General features: G+C 48.4%; 1 protein-coding gene across 6 annotated transcripts in view; it reads left to right on the top strand.

Moving 5' to 3' along the window:
- The window catches only part of Slc44a5 (solute carrier family 44 member 5), a 288,547-nt gene that overhangs the window by 67,287 nt on the left and 202,912 nt on the right, over positions 1–18,348 (top strand). For 4 of the 6 annotated variants that reach the window (XM_040751569.1, XM_040751567.1, XM_040751570.1 and 1 more), the window contains exon 2: positions 6,186–6,269. The exons of the other annotated variants lie outside the window; for them this stretch is intronic. In XM_040751569.1, the coding sequence (XP_040607503.1) occupies positions 6,257–6,269 (13 nt within the window). In that variant the 5' untranslated portion in view covers positions 6,186–6,256. The remainder of the gene's footprint in view (positions 1–6,185; positions 6,270–18,348) is intronic. 6 annotated transcript variants of the gene reach the window in all.

Here is an 18,348-nt window from a genome sequence, read left to right as displayed (position 1 = left end):
ACCACAGTGTGTGTGCCCTCCCCACGGGGATGTCCTTGCTCATCCTCAGGAGCTGGGTTACTATGGTCACGCGGAGGTTAACAGCCCCATGCAAATGGATTCTTTCTAACCAAGTCTGCGGGAGTTTGACCGTGGACCAGAGCATCCCGTTTGCAAACTGTCTTGGGGGGGGATTAACTGCCGAGCAGACCCGAGTGCTCCTGTCACCTTGCTGGCACGCACCAGGCCCTCTGGGAGCGGAAGCTGGGGGGGGGGGAGTGAAATTCAGGGCTGCAGGATCTGAAGGGAGTAAGAACTTGAAGGAAGTGAGTCAGACTGATTTTTAATAAGGAAGTTGTCGCTCTGTGCCGGAGCCTCGCGTGGGCTGCTCCACCACGGGAAAGTGCTTGCCCGCCTAAGGGGTCCTGGTATTGTTTCCAGCCACTCAGGCCCCTCTCTCTTGGCGCAGTTCAGATTACAGCAGTCGTGAGCAAATTTGGAGGGCCAGAAGCCTTCCACAAAAACCGTTGCTCTAGGGCGGGCCGGGCATCTGAAAGCGCCACAAAGGAGGGCAGAGACACTCCCCCGCGCGGAGGATAAACACAGGGAGTGACAGGGCAGTGTCTGTAGCAATATCAGCGTGATGGGGGACTTACTGTGTTTGAGGCACCGGTGAAGGCTATCTATTACACGGGTTTCCAAGATTTGTTCTCACAACCACCCCGTTGGGCTGCTGACAGCGCATCTCTTTTTGTAGATGGCAAGCATAAACGCGTGTCTCCATGGACTCATCTCTTCCGGGGGATACAACGTACGTGGAGTCTCACTCAGTATAGTTCATTCAGCAGGGGCTAGCACTTCCTGTGCATGGCCAAGCGCTGTCTGTCCTGTGGCCACACCATGCCACGCCTCGTTTGTCCATTCGTCAGCTGATGGGTACCCAGGTTGGCCACGGGGGCTAATGAGGCTGCGAACATAGGTGCACATGTGCTCGGATACCTAGGGACGTTGAGGATGATGACGACAGGGGTGACGTTTAGTTGTAGTCCTCCTGCGATGCAGGTAGGAGAGGAAGAATGTGAGTGTGAGGAGCTGGGCAGGGGCTGACCAGCCCTGTAGAGACACTACAGGCCTGTGGTTTCCAGACCACTGACTCTATGCTTGCATCTTTATTTATTGTGTCGTCCTTATCTGCTTGTCCTGCTCCTGGGCTCCAATTATGCCATGCCTCCCTGCGTCACTGTCTTCATTTGCAAAGGGACAGCGCTCAGCTGCATGTAATCGCCGTGGCCTTTTCTCGCTCTGAAGATCTGTGACCCGCGAAGCTATAGTTTCCAAGTATGTTTTCGTCCTGTGTCCCGTCGGCGCCGGCCATTTCTTGATCTCGCTGGTGGATGGTTTACTGAAGTGTGAGTTTTCATTGACCGTCTGTAGATGGAAGGCCACTTTCTGCTTGGTTGTTTGACGTGGTGAAATGGTGTTTGGGACCAGTAACTAAAAATGGAACTTCAGAAATGAGTGCTTTAGAAATGTTTCCATAATATTAGTAGGCAATAGCCTAAATTACTAAGCAATGTAGTGGTTGCTTAATAATAAAACAAAAGGTCTCAACTTCAGGAGGTCAGCAGAGCTTCTTTCATTAAAGTCATAAGGTCAGTCACTCACCGAGGATTTTGATTCTTACCTGCACGTGAAATTGTACTAGTGGCCCCCAAATTATGGAATTAGTCTAAGTTTTCTTTATTCTTTGAGACATTATGAAACAACAACAACAAAATGAGATAGAGGCACCATGCTAGAGAGTTTTATGTCAACCCAACACGAATTAAGGTCATCTGAGAGGAGGGAGCCTCGATTAAGAAAATACCTCCATAAGGTGGGGCTGTAGGCAAGCCTGTAGGGCATTTTTAAAGTAGTGATTGAGAAGGGAGGGAGGGCCCAGCCCATCGTGGGTGACATCATCCCTGGGCTGGTGGTCCTGGGTCCTGTAAGAAAGCCAGTAAGCTGGCTTCTGCAGCAGCTCCTGTCTCCAGGTTCCGTTCCTGCTTGAGCGGACAGTGATGGTGGAAGTGTGAGCCAAACAAACCCTTTCCTCCCCCAGCTTGATGTTTGGTCTTGGTGTTTCTTCACAGCAGTAGAAACCCCAACTAAGACGGGCATGCTATCAAGACTCACAGCAGGAGTCAGTTTTCAGGACTTGGTAGCTAGTATTGCAGTAAGGCAGGTCTGGTCTTAGGTTAGGTGTTTCTATCAAAGCTGTGAGAAGCAGAAAAATGATTAAGTTGGGCAATAGGATGTGTGAGCCCTCGGGTTCTTAGCATGCAACGTCTCTAATGCAAAACTGAGTAAAGAATGTGATGACGTTTAAAAACAGTTTATACTTCCTTACAGAGCCTCAGATATTGATGCACAGTGGATAAAGTCACAAGCTGAGGGGTTGTATCGAGTGATAGGTGTGGATGGAGCACGGGAGGCTGACAGCCGCCATTTTGGAAATACTGACACAGAACGACTGAGAGATGCTAATTTGAGGAATAGCATATTTACATGTTCTGGAAGGATGCACCAAAGATTGCTTATTAAAAGGGGAAAACCGGTTACTTTACAGTGGAGAAACCTGAGCAGTGAAACCTTGTGGGCGGGTCAAAGTTTGTAACCTCAGTGGCAGGAAAACTTGTGGTCAAGAGCTGAGAAACATTTAACCTTATTTATGTGGTACTCTCACTGAAAACACGTTGCTTGAATAAAATCCGGTAGAGATCAGGACAAAAGGAACATTCTTCAAAATAACTACCTGGCGGCTTTGAAAAATTTCCAGCATTATGTAAAGTGGAGTGTGAAAGGCTACCCCAGATGCCAGAGGTTAAGAAGGCATGACAGCTGCGTATCGTGTGTAAGCCTACAGCGAGGCCAGAGAAAGCTCTGACTGGAATGACCCCAGACACACGGACACGGGCTGTGCACGGCATATGTGTATTGCATGACGTCCTGGGCTAGACAAGTGTCCTGTGTTACACACGAGAACGCCCTCGTCCTCAGGAAATGAAGTATATGTGGGTAAAACCCAGTCCCGGAAGTAGCTGCGGGTTATCTCATGGGGTGTTCTGTGCAGTGCGCGCTTTTATTCATGCGTATGTGCTAATGCTTTCAGCGCATGCCTGTGGGTCAGTGTGGCGTGCATACTAGTGTCTGTATGTGCCTGAGTGTACTGTGTTTCAGTTGCCGTGCATTTGGACGTACATGCTCAGCGTAGCAAGGGAGTAACCGCATGTAGCGGAAGTGATTAACTTGTGCTGAATGTGACTGAGAGGCCTGTGGTGGCTGCCACAGCTGCTTCACTGACAAGGATCTGAGACTCCCCGACACGCAGCTCTGAAAGGCCGTGAAGTCCAGATGGAGGCTCTAGTGTCTCACCACCTTTTTCATGTTAGGACATGCAGAAATCACTACATGGAGGAGAATGAAGAAATAGACTGGGGGCGGGGGAGGGGATGACTCAACCTTTTTGTAAGGCTCTCACTCTGAAAATAATAGCATCGTCCATTCACACGAGGCCAGAGCGCCGTGTCTCACCCGCCCCTTGCAACTGTTGAAATGGCAATTAAATTTGAGAGACGTGAAAGTTTAAGCCACAACATTTTCCAACTATTCTGCGAGTTTCAAATTATTCCAATATAAAAACTCGGCTGTTAACCTCCTGCCCGAGGACGGTGTTCTCTGTGGCCTGAGTCATCATGATGCAGGAAACTGCCAACAGAGCTCACTGCATTAGCTAGCGGTTTAATTTGTAAAACACACGGTTTTGCTTGGTGTAACTCTCCCAGTGGGTGATGCGCTGTGTGGACAGTTTCTCTCGTAAACGTTAACAGGGTTCAGCGGCGTGTCAGGCAGCTGGCTAGGCGGACGTTGGAGCCCCTGGTTTCAGGTTATTGGCAGCTGGGAAGGGTGACAGTTGGGACAGATAGGCAGGACGCTGTGATCAGGCGGACTCAGGAAAAGATAGCAGGGATACAACAATCAGGACAAATTTGGGGACAGTGTAGTATGGCAGTAGGCGGGGCCTTTCCAGCGGGTGATGTGGAGGGATGGGGAGAGGGGGGTTCTGTGCAAAGGGATTATCAAGCTGAAGCAGGTGCAGATGAGAACTTGGGGCCCAAGGGGACTCGTGAGCTGTTTTATGCCACAAAAGCATAACCCAGCCTTCTTACTTTGAATGTGAGACAACAGAAAACGAGTAAGATTCTGGTTTAGTTACATAAACCCGTAAGACATTGGAGCAGTGTAAAGATAACACTGGAGTGCGTATGGTACAAACTGGCCTTTGGGGGAACTGCTCCAATTGGTTATGGCTTGCGATCACTGTTACAAATGAGACTCCTCCTTACTTAGTTGTTTATTTACTGGGTATGTGTATGTACTTACGGACACATGCGTGCCATGGCGCTTGTGTGGAGTCCAAAGGACAAGTTTCTGGAATCACTTCTCTCCTGCTGCGGGTGGCAGGGATTGAATGCGGGTTATCAGGCGTGTGCAGCGAGTGCTGTTTACTCAGGGGGCCACCTCGCCAGCCCCTGCTGCAGTTCTGATCCCACTTGAAGGAGACAGCCCCTGTTTTAAGGACAGAAGCTCTTAGAATCCCTGCGAGTCCCATCTTTGAGCACCTCGTTTGGCAGGTCTCAGTTTGAGAGCACTGAGTTGAGGGGAGGAGTCATAGTCTCATAAAAACTTCTCACAATTTGCAAGCCGCTACCAAAAAAAAAAAAAGAGATGTTTTGCTTTCAATTGCCGCAATTGGTTTGTATTATTGAAATGACAGCAAAACAGTCAAAGGCAAATATCAAACACAAAGTATCAACTCTTATTCTAAAGCTCAGTGGGGCTGATATCATGGTTTACACAAGCTTATACCATGTTCATATGGGACCCCATGAACAGTCTATAGAAGAAGAAGCAAAAATAGCCTGTAAGCAGAAAAGCACTCACCTTCAGTAGCTGATAAAACAGCCCATTTCTGGCCTGTGAAATTAGATTTCATAAAAGTTACCAATGAGTATTCTCGACAACAACAGCAAAATTTTTAATTATGACTGAGTGTTTTCAACAACAACAACAAAATTCTTGAAACTGCCTCATCTAATACCATAGGAATCGTTAAGTGACATACACCCTGAGTTTCTTTATTTTTAATGTGTGTTGGTGTGTCTCTGTGTGGGTGTGTGCACGAGGGTGTAGTGCCCGTGGAGGCCAGAAGCGGGCAGTAGATACTGAGCTGAAGTTACAGAAGGCTGGGAGCCACCCAGTGTGGTGCTGGGAACTGAACTTGGGTCCCCTGCGGGAGCAGTGTGCACCCTTAACTGCTGAGCCCCGGGTGGTTCTGAAGAGTTTAAAATGTGATGCAAATGTTTACGCTGCCATGCTAAGTGTATGGAGCAACAAATGAGACACAGACTTTCAGTCGTGTTAGAACAGCCCCAGCAGGCACTCCGGATGGCCACCCTATGTTGCGGAAGGTCCTAGAATGCTGGCGGGGAGAACTGACTAGGAGTATCAGGCTGTTTCTGTGGCTTTTCTGAAACCATGTCAAGATAGGAAGCTAAAAGATGATGCATGTAGGAAATAGAAAGGGCCGAAAGGAAAAGAACAAAAGTTCCGGCCCTGGTTCCATGACTTCCGTGTATGGAAACACCACAAACTCATATATAATTAGCATAAGCTCGATGGAATAGGAAAAAAAAACCCAACCTTCCTCAAAATCGAAGGAAACACATGCACCCCCCAAAAAAATAAACAAATAAGAATCTGTAGTCAAAAGTAAATGCCACTCACGCCAATTAACGTGCTAATGTCAGGGTGCAAGCAAGATTTACAATTAGTGTCGTCAGTGCAGGTGAAAGGGGGGGGCACGAAGGTGAGGGCACGCTCACGAAGGGGGGGCGCGCTCACAGGTGCCCTGTGAGGCGTGAGTTGCTGGGATGAGGCCAGGATGAGCTGGGCCGCCTGGCACCGGGTGGTTCCAGCTCCATAATAGAGGCTGCTCCTGCAGAGACAGCAGCAGATGCCCACAGTGTGGCCTTTGCCAATCCCCGGGGCTGTAGGAAACATACACAAGTCAGAGACAGTGGTGGGTGTCTTCCTAAGAGGTTGTTTCTCTTTGAGTGACAATCACCGGCATCCGATAACCATTTTCGTGCTTGTTTTTATCGCAGACCCCTTTCTAAGCAACTCAAGTTTGCGGTGATTCAGTCCAGGCCTTCTGAGGAGACAGCCTCTTACCTTAATGAGTGACACAGGTAACCAGCCCGCTCCAGCCAAGCCTCTCTTGTTCTTTGACCTTTGTGTTAAACATTCGTCTTCCTGCCTGCCTGCTACCTAAGGACAAGTGGAACCCTGGTTATGCGTTCCCGGTGTCACCCAGAGTGCCCCGAAATGCCTGCAATGGCTCTGTCCTTCCTACCTGACACCCCACGCCGGGGATGGAGGATGCCTCCCTCCCACAACTGGGGTTCCCTGCAGTGGTTCCTGGGAACAGACAAGCAATGTGGCCCATGAAGCCACGTCCCCAGGTGGGCTGCACCCTCCCAAAACCACTCACTGGGTAAAAAAAGTAACTTTCTTCAGGGGCCAATGCTATTCCTTCCTTAAGGGAAATCTGTCCCGTGCTATGAAAGCTCTGGTTTATAGAGGAACGAAAGTGTAAAAGTACTGAAAGTATAGCCCAAAGTTGAGAGCAATGTTGGTCTTTGGCCAAGCATATTCAAAATGATGAAAAGAGTTATTAAAAAGTAAGACCTGAAAGTTTGCCTAGCAGGACTCTTGTAAAGAGAGTGCATGGATATAGGTGAGTCCACGCACGCCCTTGAGGGCTGTAGAGCCCTTGCACTAGGTGAGTCCACGCACGCCCTTGAGGGCTGCAGAGTCCTTGCACTAGGTGAGTCCACGCACGCCCTTGAGGGCTGCCGAGTCCTTGCACCGTGTGGGTGTCAATGATTCACTTCTCATCCCGACCACGTATCACAGGGGATGCTGGGACAGATGACATGCCCACTGCGTGTGGTTGCTGTTGACTCTAAGTTGAACCAACAACTTACAGGGAAATTTTTACAAATAGATGCATATTGTTAACACACTTGGAGACGACTGCTTCAGTGTTTGAAAATTATTTGCTCGTCAGTGGGAGGATTGTAATCATTGTCTCTCAGGCTGAGGTAATAATGATGGTGGATTGTAATCCACACGATGGGTACTGTGTATGTGCTCAATGAATGACAATTTTTGTTAGCATTCCCACACTTTAGCACTGGGTTGCTGGGGCTGGAGAGATGGCTCAGCAGTTAAGAGCACTGGCTGCTCTTCCAGAGGAACCCGGGTTCAATTCTTAGCAGCCACATGGCAGCTCACAACTGTCTGCAGCTCCTGTTCCAGGGGATCTGACACCCTCACACAGACACACATGCAGGCAAAACGCCAATGCACATACAATACATACAAACAATTAAAAAGGAAGCGGGTTACTGATGCCTAAGAGCACATCAGAGTTTAGATCAGCTTATGTGGCCTGGAAACACAGCACCACTACCCTGGTTAACCTTGCCTTGGGAAAAAGACTCCCTTACACGACAAAGCCAGCGTGCTGTCGGAGCTCTGGAATCAGGATACGACCGTAACTGGACACGTTCCTAGGCCTTGTCCATTGTTTGTTTAGTGCTCACCTCTCTTCTTCAAATATTAAATAATATAGAGGACACAGCGTAACTGTCACCACTGCAAACAAATCTTTTATTTTCACTGTAGCATCTGATCAGGAAAAAAAAAAACAAAAAACAAAAAACAAAAACCCAACAACCTCCCGCTAATTACGCTTCCGTCAGCTTCTGCTGAATGTCAAGTAGCTTGCATGCCTTTTGACTTTCAGCTGATCCGTGATTTTCTCTTCAGCATTTGTGACTCATACTCTTTGGGATTGAGCCATTGCTCAACCTGCTTAATGAAGATTTTGTTTTGTTTGATGTTTCATTTGGGACCGTGCGTATCCTGGGAAACTGATCTTTTACCGACCTGCCTTCCTAGCTCTTTTTCTCCTTAAAGATCCCCTTTTGTGGGGGGGGGCAGTGTTTTTACATAAGCAATGAGAAAAGCATGTTGATTGGGAATTTGTACCAAAAGTCTACATTCTACAGCAAAGGGCTCAGACCAAAGGCCAGGACTCCCGCACCCTCAGAGCAGGGCAGGGCTGACAGCATCCCACCTGCATCTCCAGTGAAGGCTGGAAGTACCTGTAGAAGCTACACTCATTGACACCGAAATAAGAGAAACGCATCAGAAACAGCGACCAGGGACTTATACGGAATGGACGGAAGGGTGTGTGTGCAGAGGTGAAATTCCAAGTAAATGTCCGTATTTATTGTGGTTCGAGTGAGAAACATGCCCCCTCCCTGCCTGCCAGTGGGCCAAGGTGTTTGAACACCTGGTCCCCAGAGGGTGGTTCTGCCTGGGAAGGTCACAGAGCCTTTAGAAGATGCATCTTGCTCACTGTTTGGTTTCTGAGGGTGGATACAATGTGACCAGCTGGTGTCTCACTCCTGTCTGCCTCCTGCCAGGATGGACTGTGTCCCCTCTGGAACTGGAGCCCAAGCCCTCCTTAAGCTTCCTTAGTGTGGTGTGTCCATCTCAGCAGCAGAGAGGTAACTAAGACGGCACAAGTGGAACTCTGGCATGGAAAAAATTCTGACCATGGGACTGGAGTATATTACAGAGATGCATTTAGGATTTCAGTGCCACTGTAGATTGACGGACAACGATGACATCAGGAATATGCCTTTTGAACGTGTTGGGGGCGTGGTGTGTATAGCAAATGCCCACCAGGACGAGTCTCGAGTATAATCAGGGAGAAGGTGTCCCGGGTTAAGTGTGGTCGCAGTGTCTAGAGCAGGTCGTTGTGTCTCGCTGCCTTCTCCGAATGCACAGTTGCTCCCGTGAATGAGCAGCGGGCACAGAGGGGACACCAGTGTCCCGCACGTAGATCCTAGGCAGCATACGATCCCAGGGACACAAAGAGATGCTAAAGTTGGAGATGATGAAGATGAGACTTGGGAAAACTAGTGAGCACCAACAGTTGCTTCCGAGAGAAATAATAAATTCTGGCCAAATTGATGTGAGTTTTATGTTCCCGAGGTTGCGTGCTTACAACAAAGCCAACAGACATTTAAATTGGGTTTCCAAGCTGGCAGTCTCCCACACTTGCTACTTTAGCTAAATGGAAATGCCTCAATTCCCTCTTTATGTCTCCAGCCGAGAGAACGTTATTACGGCACGCCTTAAGAGTACGCTGAGGATGTATTTGTATTAACATCTTCATTTTGCTAAGTGCTCTGTGCTTCACTTCTACTGCTATTAGGAGATTGCTTGGAAGGTGACATTTTATTGTCAAAGTTAAGAATTAGCATCACAAATAGTATTTCCAAAAGCAAGGAGCTATCTTCCTGTAAGCAACATTTATTTGTGCATCTGTATATTTGAACCAACATCCTCCCTGTCTCTCTCTCTCTCAGTGTGTGTGTGTGTGTGTGTGTGTGTGTGTGTGTGTGTGTGTGTGTGTGTGTATTCTAGCAGTCATACATACTCTCAGAAATAGAAATTCACATGTTTGGGTAGATGCAATAAGGCTAAAAACCATGAAAATCAAATACAAGGACCTCAGTAATGGAGGTAAAGACTAGAACACTTTTTCCTCAACTCCAGGACAAGCAATTGACTTAGATCCATTTCTTTTTTTCTTCTACCTGCTACTCTTCTTTTTCCACTTCTTTAGAATTTTGTTTCTATTAGATACGATGTTAATTTTTTAGTCGCCCACGCCAACACTGGCCTATTTCGGAACTTGTGAAGTTATCCTATTTTTGCTTAGTTGACTGTTTCTTTCTTTGGGCTCCAATGCCGTGTCTTGTGTACATAAGCTGCATCTTGTTATTGTCTTACAATTGTTTGTTTCCATTGCTGTCTTTCCCATGAAATGGAATTCTGAAGAAAAAATATTCTTCGCAACCTCATGTCTACAGGGACTAGAACAATGCCCTCCCTCCCTCCCTCCTCCCCTCCCTGCCTCCCCTGCCTCCATCCTTTGCTTCCCCTGTCTTCCCAACAGCCTGCCCACAGGCCCACCTACCTCCTGTGGATCCCTGGTAGTTACACTCAGGTTGGTGACACAGTGGGACATACTGTTGCTATTCTTGGCCTCAGGACTGTCCTTGCCTACTCTCTTAGGGAGGTAACAGGTGTTCCCCGCCATTTGTTTGCCAAACTGTGCGTATTTCCTTCCCATATAATAGAGCATGCTTTCAGGGGCCACAAGCAGGTGCTGTTAGACAGGTGAGAAGAACAATTTTAAAACCCATATGTTATGTGATACAAATAAGGCAGCTAAGAGCCAGAGATCCACAGTTGAGAACCACAGGTGAGAATTACAGGTGAGAGTCACAGGTGAGAGTGAGAGTCACAGGTGAGAGTCACAGGTGAGAGTGAGGGTCACAGGTGAGAGCCACAGGTGAGAGTGAGAGTCACAGGTGAGAGTCACAGGTGAGAGTCACAGGTGAGAGTTACAGATGAGTCACAGGTGAGAGTCACAGATGAGAGTCACAGGTGAGAGTCACAGGTGAGAGTCACAGGTGAGAGTCACAGGTGAGAGTCACAGGTGAGAGTGAGAGTCACAGGTGAGAGTGAGAGTCACAGGTGAGAGTCACAGGTGAGAGTCACAGGTGAGAGTGAGAGTCACAGGTGAGAGTGAGAGTCACAGGTGAGAGTCACAGGTGAGAGTCACAGGTGAGAGTCACAGGTGAGAGTCACAGATGAGAGTGAGAGTCACAGGTGAGAGTCACAGGTGAGAGTGAGAGTCACAGGTGAGAGTTAGAGTCACAGGTGAGAGTGAGAGTCACAGGTGAGAGTGAGAGTCACAGGTGAGAGTCACAGTTGAGAGTCACAGGTGAGAGTGAGAGTCACAGGTGAGAGTCACAGGTGAGAGTCACAGGTGAGAGTCACAGATGAGAGTCACAGGTGAGAGTCACAGGTGAGAGTCACAGGTGAGAGTGAGAGTCACAGGTGAGAGTCACAGGTGAGAATTACAGGTGAGAGTCACAGGTGAGAGTCACAGGTGAGAGTCACAGGTGAGAGTCACAGGTAAGAGTCACAGGTGAGAGTCACAGATGAGAGTCACAGGTGAGAGTGAGAGTCACAGGTGAGAGTCATAGGTGAGAGTGAGAGTCACAGGGGAGAGTCACAGGTGAGAGTGAGAGTCACAGGTGAGAGTGAGAGTCACAGGTGAGAGTGAGAGTCACAGGTGAGAGTGAGAGTCACAGGGGAGAGTCACAGGGGAGAGTCACAGGGGAGAGTCACAGGGGAGAGTGAGAGTCACAGGTGAGAGTCACAGGTGAGAGTCACAGGTGAGAGTCACAGGGGAGAGTCACAGGGGAGAGTCACAGGGGAGAGTGAGAGTCACAGGTGAGAGTCACAGGTGAGAGTCACAGATGAGAGTCACAGGTGAGAGTGAGAGTCACAGGTGAGAGTCACAGGGGAGAGTCCCAGGGGAGAGTCCCAGGTGAGAGTCCCAGGGGAGAGTCACAGATGAGAGTCACAGGTGAGAGTTACAGATGAGTCACAGGTGAGAGTCACAGGTGAGAGTGAGAGTCACAGGTGAGGGTCACAGATGAGAGTCACAGGTGAGAGTGAGAGTCACAGGTGAGAGTCACAGGTGAGAGTCCCAGGGGAGAGTCACAGGTGAGAGTCCCAGGGGAGAGTCACAGATGAGAGTCACAGGTGAGAGTTACAGATGAGTCACAGGTGAGAGTCACAGGGGAGAGTCACAGGTGAGAGTCACAGGTAAGGTCTACTACCGAGCAGAAGACTCATTTTCCCTCCTTCCTTTTCCACCATGGTGGGATTTATGGGAAGAGAAATGAAGGAGCAGCCTGCTCCAGCAGAACAAGAGCCTCATTACGGAATCAGTCTGCATGGTTCACCTCTGTGAGTACAGTTATAATCCCGATTCCACATGGGATCACATGCAGGAATAGCAGCTGTTTCCAATCAGCAATCAAAGTCCAGTCAATTTACCCAGTAGTATTTTGAGACAGGGTCTTCCTGTGTAATCTAAGTTAGTCTTAAAACCATGACCCTTGTGCTCCTGGTAGCACAACACCAGGTTTATAGGAAGTGCAATCACATCTCCCTTCAGAATACATTTTGATGGGTTATTTTTCTTTGATAGAAAAGGGTAATGAAGAAATGAAACTAATTTTTATTTCGTTTCTATCACAGGTAAATGATATGGGACTCAGACATGGGAATTAATTTGCTCATGGCTATAGAGCTGAGAACTGACCCTAAATCAAATCATTTGGCCTCTCAAAATTACACTGTACCTACCCTACTGGGGAACAGCTTGCATTCAAAGAACTTGGGTTTTGTAATGAATCAGTAACATCTTATAGGGCCTTTGGTGGCTGTAAATGGCGTCTCAGGTGCCAACTAGAAGTGTGTCTGCTGGGTGAACGCTTCCCTAGATGTGTGTCACAGAACTCTGTCCTCTGGGCAAAACAGCCACCAGTGTCTTTGGCTCAGCTATGCCTGCTTGCAGAAGATCATCGCAGATGGCCTGTTGAGTGTCTTCACTTTCTCAGAATAGGAGGGACTAGAGAGAGTCATTGGACCCTCATCCGAGTATCCAGTCATCCACCCAGCCACCCGTGCGCACTTCTGTCATAACTGCATGGGTCCTCCGGGTCTCTGAAGCTACTAGAGTCTGTAGATCAGGAAAACCTAATGGAAAGGGATCTCATCTAGATACCTATGGGGAAGCCATCGTCCATGCTGAGTGAAGACCTTACCTTGGAGGCTGCTTCGGGGTCACCCCGCTCCTGCCAGCAGCCCCTCGCCCACACTTCCTAAACAAGCCCTATAAATTCATGGCTTCCACACAATGAGCTCCGGTGGACTTATACTTTGGTTTGCAGCTGGAACTTTAGGAGGAGCAGGTAGATGCTGTTTATATGTCCTCTAGGAAGGGTCTAACAATGTGTTGACTCAAATGTGATTCGGTCTGAGTTTGGGAACCATTTGTCCAGGTCTATCCTCAAGAATTATGGACCTACTTTCTGCAAGCCATGACGGTTACGTTTGTTTAAAGGCTCTATGCCCATACTATAATTCCTGATTTTGTTGTAGTTTTGACCTCAACCCAAAGCATCCCTGTGATCCTAGGCTGGTGAAATGAGATCTGGTGCAACCTGCTGTGCTCTCTGAGCCAGGGAGTTTGTGGGAGGACTGTTTCACGGCCACTGGAGTTACCGCTGCTCTTTCCAGCTGGTGGAATAGTCATCCACAGGGCAGATCCTGGGCCTCAGCAGGCTGTTCCAACATTCCTTCACGGCCTTGCGGCAGGTGAAGCAGTGACTCCCCTCCTGTTTCCTTAAGGAGGAGCGGGGTTCACCTTCCTGGGGTAAAAGGTCTGGATCCACTGCTAGGACCTTGTCACAAGTAACACAGCTGCTATAATGTGTTAACTATGAAGCCCCGCACTGTTGGCGGTGCTCGCGGGTGTCCTTGGTTGGAGCAGAAGCAGTCTCTCGCTGTGTGAGATGACACGGGGAGTCTCTTCCCTTCAGGAAAATCAGCTTCAGTTATCTTATGCCTGAGGCGGAGGAGCGGAATGACACACCCGAAGGCGGACTTAGTGGCGGGCGAGGGGCTCTGGCAGGCTCACCCTGGCTCTGTTGGGAAGGTGGCTGTGGTCTAGCTGATTTGGAAAGAGGTCCTGGAAAAGTCGCAGGCCTAAAAAGGGGATGTTGTCTTCATGGCGATGACATGGTTTCCATTCACAGGGTGGCAGGTGTTGGTCTCCCTCGGGTCTTCTTTAGATCCCCTCAAATGTGAGTTTTCTTAAAGTTTAAGTTTAGAGATGAAACAACATTCAAAAGGGTGCCTTGTGATTACTGAGAAGAAAAAAAATCACCTTTAAATCTACATGTAACATGTTAGTTCAGGACCGGCGTTGAGCCCAGTTTCTAGTAATAGTGATTTCCCCTCTCTTTCTGGAACAGCGGAGTTATAATAATCTGTTTTGCTTATATCCAGTCATGACACATTCTAGGTTTTGGCAAATAAAGTCAACTGGAAAATAACAGGCTAACCAACCCTGTCTGTCACTCTACTGAAAACTGTCATTTTTCATCTCAACGTTGTATTCATGAGCATTGATATGAAGGCATCTCATGTTTTGATTGCTTTGGAATGGGAATTTAAATTATGAATTTTAGAAGTGGATTAAAATCTAAGGGCAAGCATTCCTGGTGCTGCCTCTGTGTGTGTGTGTGTGTGTGTGTGTGTGTGTGTGTGTGTGAGAGAGAGAGAGAGAGAGAGAGAGAGAGAGAGAGAGAGAAGCCATATTTCTCAGCACCAGTATCCTTTGTTTTTGTGAGCAAGATGATTATATTACCCTAGCGCGACACCTGGCTGTCCCCTTCTCTGTCAGACCTGACAGACCTGAGATAGGCTGGTCATGTCTTTGCGGGTGTTCAGCAGGGACAATGATAGGGAAGTGACATGTAGACCCAGCTGGCAGGAGGGATGGGGCGGAGAGAGAAAACACTGGTCTCCTGTGAATTTGACAGCCCCTGGGTTGACTAGCTGCTGCTTTCCTGTGTTTTCCTGTTTTCCCCACTCGGGATGTACGCTCCTCAAGGAGCCGATGCAGTTAAACAGTTCAGGTGCGTGCTCCCTTAGCAGATGGGATGCTGGGATGGTGGGACTTCACGCCGTCCAGTGTTACCTTCCTCCACCTAAAACTGCAGCCACCACTGGTTCTTGGTTATTTAAGGCCAGAGGCGTTCAACCTGCTCCTTGTAGAAAAGGTTCAGCAAATGTCTGTTGTCGAATGGTTAATGTGGGAAGAGGGAGCTGCAGGCATGTTTAGCTGCCATTGGAAATCCGCAGCAGGTGTGTTTGTGACGGTCCGCTTTCCCAAATTCAGCAGGTTTTCGAGACCTTGGGGGAAGGAACCAAGTTCTGCTTCTTCATTGGAGCAGCCAATTCCTTCTCTTTCCAAACGCAAGCTTTCCCATCACTTGCCCAGGTTTTTAGACTACAGGACCATATCCCTAGGCCCATCACCTGAACGACATGCTCCCTTAAGCTCCTGCTGGGGCCGTTAAGAAGTCTGTGCTGGGACTTGGTGCTCTCTTTCTCTTTCTTGGTGGCAAAATAATGATTACAAAGACACTTTTTCTGTGAGATATTTATTGGGCCGCCAAACCTCATCATTTTTAGGACTCTCTGCTCTTTCTTTGTCTTCCTCATCCTCCTCTTCATCCCACTCCTCCCGCCCTCCTCAATCTCCTCCTCTCCCCGACAAGGTTTCTACTCTAGGGTGACCTTCACCTTGGGGTGCAGCTGAGAATGACTCTGAACTTGTGACCCTCCAGCTTTAATGCTCCCCCACATGCTTGGAATACAGATGTGCACCACCACATCTGAACCCTTCAGTGTTGGGGATGGAGCCCAGGGACTGGTGGTATGCAAGCCCTGCACAAAACAATCTCCATCTCCAGACCATTTCCCACCTTATTGTATGAAATAATTGTGATTCCATCTGTCCTCATAAACGCTCAAGGGTTTTCTTCATGACTTCTGCAGAAAGCAAGGTGGTGTTGTTACTTGTACTTAGTCAACATCAACATAGTTTCCCCCGGATTTTCTTTTCCTTGACAAATTATCTTTGGTACTGCTTTATTGGGTAAACTCAGGTGTATACATATTTAAAATCTGACTCATCTTCCAGGGACTTTAAACTTGTTGACCTAGACTAAGACCAAAAGGCAGACTGTCTCCTCCCAAATAGTGGCGTACAGTTTTCGCTAAGATGCTCGATGAGGCTAGCCGTAGGGGGAGGTGCCACCCTGTGAGGAATGCTTCCTCTGCTGAGTGGACACGGGGACTGTGCTAGCTGACTGACTCCATCTGAACAGTGAAGAGAACGGAGGGCTGTGCACAGCATGTGCGGCTTGTTCCGTGAGTCCTTACTGGTCACCAGGGAAGAAATAATAGAGGCATGAGGTGAGCGGAAGGCTTGATTCACAGACACGCTGTCCTGAATGCCTGGTGCTCGGGCATCTGGTACACTAGACAATGATGTCGTTTGTGCTCGCTTTGTAAGAAGCGCCCTGCAGTCTCCAGCTCAACCCCTTATCTCACGTGTTTTCTAGAAAGAATCCTTACATCTTCATCTGTTGTGTGTTATGTTTCTTCCCAATTATTTCCTAAAGTGCCCTTTTCTAGTCTTGGAAGATCTTTTTTTTTTTTTAACTTTTGGTTACTGTGGCTCTTTGTAAAGCTTAGGTAAAGAAGAATATTTGTGTGGAGGGAGAAGGGATTAGATTCCTAGGGACTAGATTCTGTCACCACAGGGTTGGATAGGAGCATGAGAGAAACAACAACAAAAGACAGACAGACAGACAAACAAACAAACAAACAAACAAAAAACCCATACTGTTTCTCAGAGTTGGAAAGAGTTTAAAATAAAGACTTAAAGACAAATAGTGCTTCCCGAGCTGGGAGGGGTGTGTGCAGGAATTGAGACCGTAGGACTGGGAAAGAGATAAACATGAATAAACTCCTGGCACTCAAGGGCAGCAAGGTGCAGGACGCATGCCCATCTCAGAGGGAGAAGCTGGGACTAAAGGTGGGAAGTTCAGAGTTTAAAGATAGCAGTGAGAGAGGGATGGAAAACGGCAGCGATATCGGATGGGAGGCTAACCCAAAGTGCTGCCACATCACACAGACATCACCGTAGCCCTGTCAGAGACGCAGCGGGGGGTCACAGAATGGCACAGAGAGGTGACTAATGGATTGTGAGGACTAGCTTCAGACTGACAGGGCCTTGAGGCCTTGGACTCACAACAGGAAAGTTAAATGGATTCTCAAAAAGCCCCTTTGTGCCGAAGACAGAAATCGATGTAAGATGAAGGAATTAAAATAGTCCCCTAGGAAAGTCCCTACCAGTCAACAGGCGGTGAGGAAGTCGAGGAATCTGAATCCTCACTCAGGGACGGGCGTTTTTTTTTCTCCCGGCATGAGCGCTGGTCTAGGCCAAGACGTCATTTTTAGGTTGAGAAACGCCTTGGAAGTGTGCCGTGCTGGCTTTGGGCATTGCATTCCTTACTCACTCAACTGTGGGATGCTTGAACACGTCTCTGTGTGCCACACATAACACAACGTGTCCTCCTGAGGGCAAGGAAGAGAAATACCAGGAGCATGTACTGCAGGCCTGACCAAAGGATCTGAAATACACTACCGCTGACCCATTCACACATTTCCCCACAAGTAAGTCAATATGCTTGTTGTCATCTGTAGAGGTCTGGAGGGAAGGCCACCGTTCCTCGGAAATCCTCAGAGATAAGTCTCCTGGGGGACATCAGTGGTTGCTTTCATGCTAAAGACAAGATTTAAGGAGCAATTGAACTGGATGCAGAAATAGAGGGATTTCCCATCAGCCTCACGAGGCACAGAGACCATTAGCTTAAGCCTTGTGATGTTAGTGATTCTGTAAGTCAAGAGCAATTGACTCCTTACTGACAGTTTCACAAAGGCTTTGCTCCCGCGGGCAGGGCGGAGGCCACCTTTCTACATGTGCCTGATTTCCTGTCTGTTCTTCATGCCGGTTCCCCTAGTGTAACAAAGACCATTAAAGCCAAACAAGGGCTGGGGGCGTGGCTCAGTGGGTGAGGTGCTTGTTGCCCAAGGATGAAGACCTGAGCTTAGATTCCTAGAACCTGCATAAAAGCCGGGGAGGACACTGGGCGTGGCACTGGGCATGACATTAGGCATGGCATTGGGCACATGCTGGTCACAACATTGGGCACCACACTCAGCATGACACCATGACCTAAGTTCTGGGGCCCATTGGCCAGTCAAGATAGCTGAATAAGCAAGATCCAGGTTAACCAAGGGACTCTGTCTCAAAAAATAAGGTAGAGACATGATTTAGGAAGGATACCCAAAGTTGATCTCTGGTCTCTACACATTCATGCACAGGCGCACGCGCGCGCGCACACACACACACACACACACACACACACACACACACACACGCACGCAGAGTGCATTTTACCTTTGTATGTGTTCATGGTCACTAAAGAAGGGAAGGGAGAGTGGTCTCTGCAGAAAGGGACTTTGGGGTGTAGAGCGCCTCACACAGGTAATGGTGGGAAGGGGAAACCAGTCTGTGGGTCTGGGGTGCAATGACCACAGACTAGCCTGGGTGGGAGCAAAGGCACCCAGAGGCACCGCTGCCATAAGCAGCTAATTAATTCACTCTGTATCCAGCAG

This window comes from Mesocricetus auratus, unplaced genomic scaffold (genome assembly GCF_017639785.1).
Source record: "Mesocricetus auratus isolate SY011 unplaced genomic scaffold, BCM_Maur_2.0 Super-Scaffold_100009, whole genome shotgun sequence".
In the NCBI taxonomy this organism is placed as follows: Eukaryota; Metazoa; Chordata; class Mammalia; order Rodentia; family Cricetidae; genus Mesocricetus; species Mesocricetus auratus.
The sequence above is the reverse complement of the archived record's forward strand: the minus strand, read 5'-3'. Positions and strand labels throughout refer to the sequence as shown.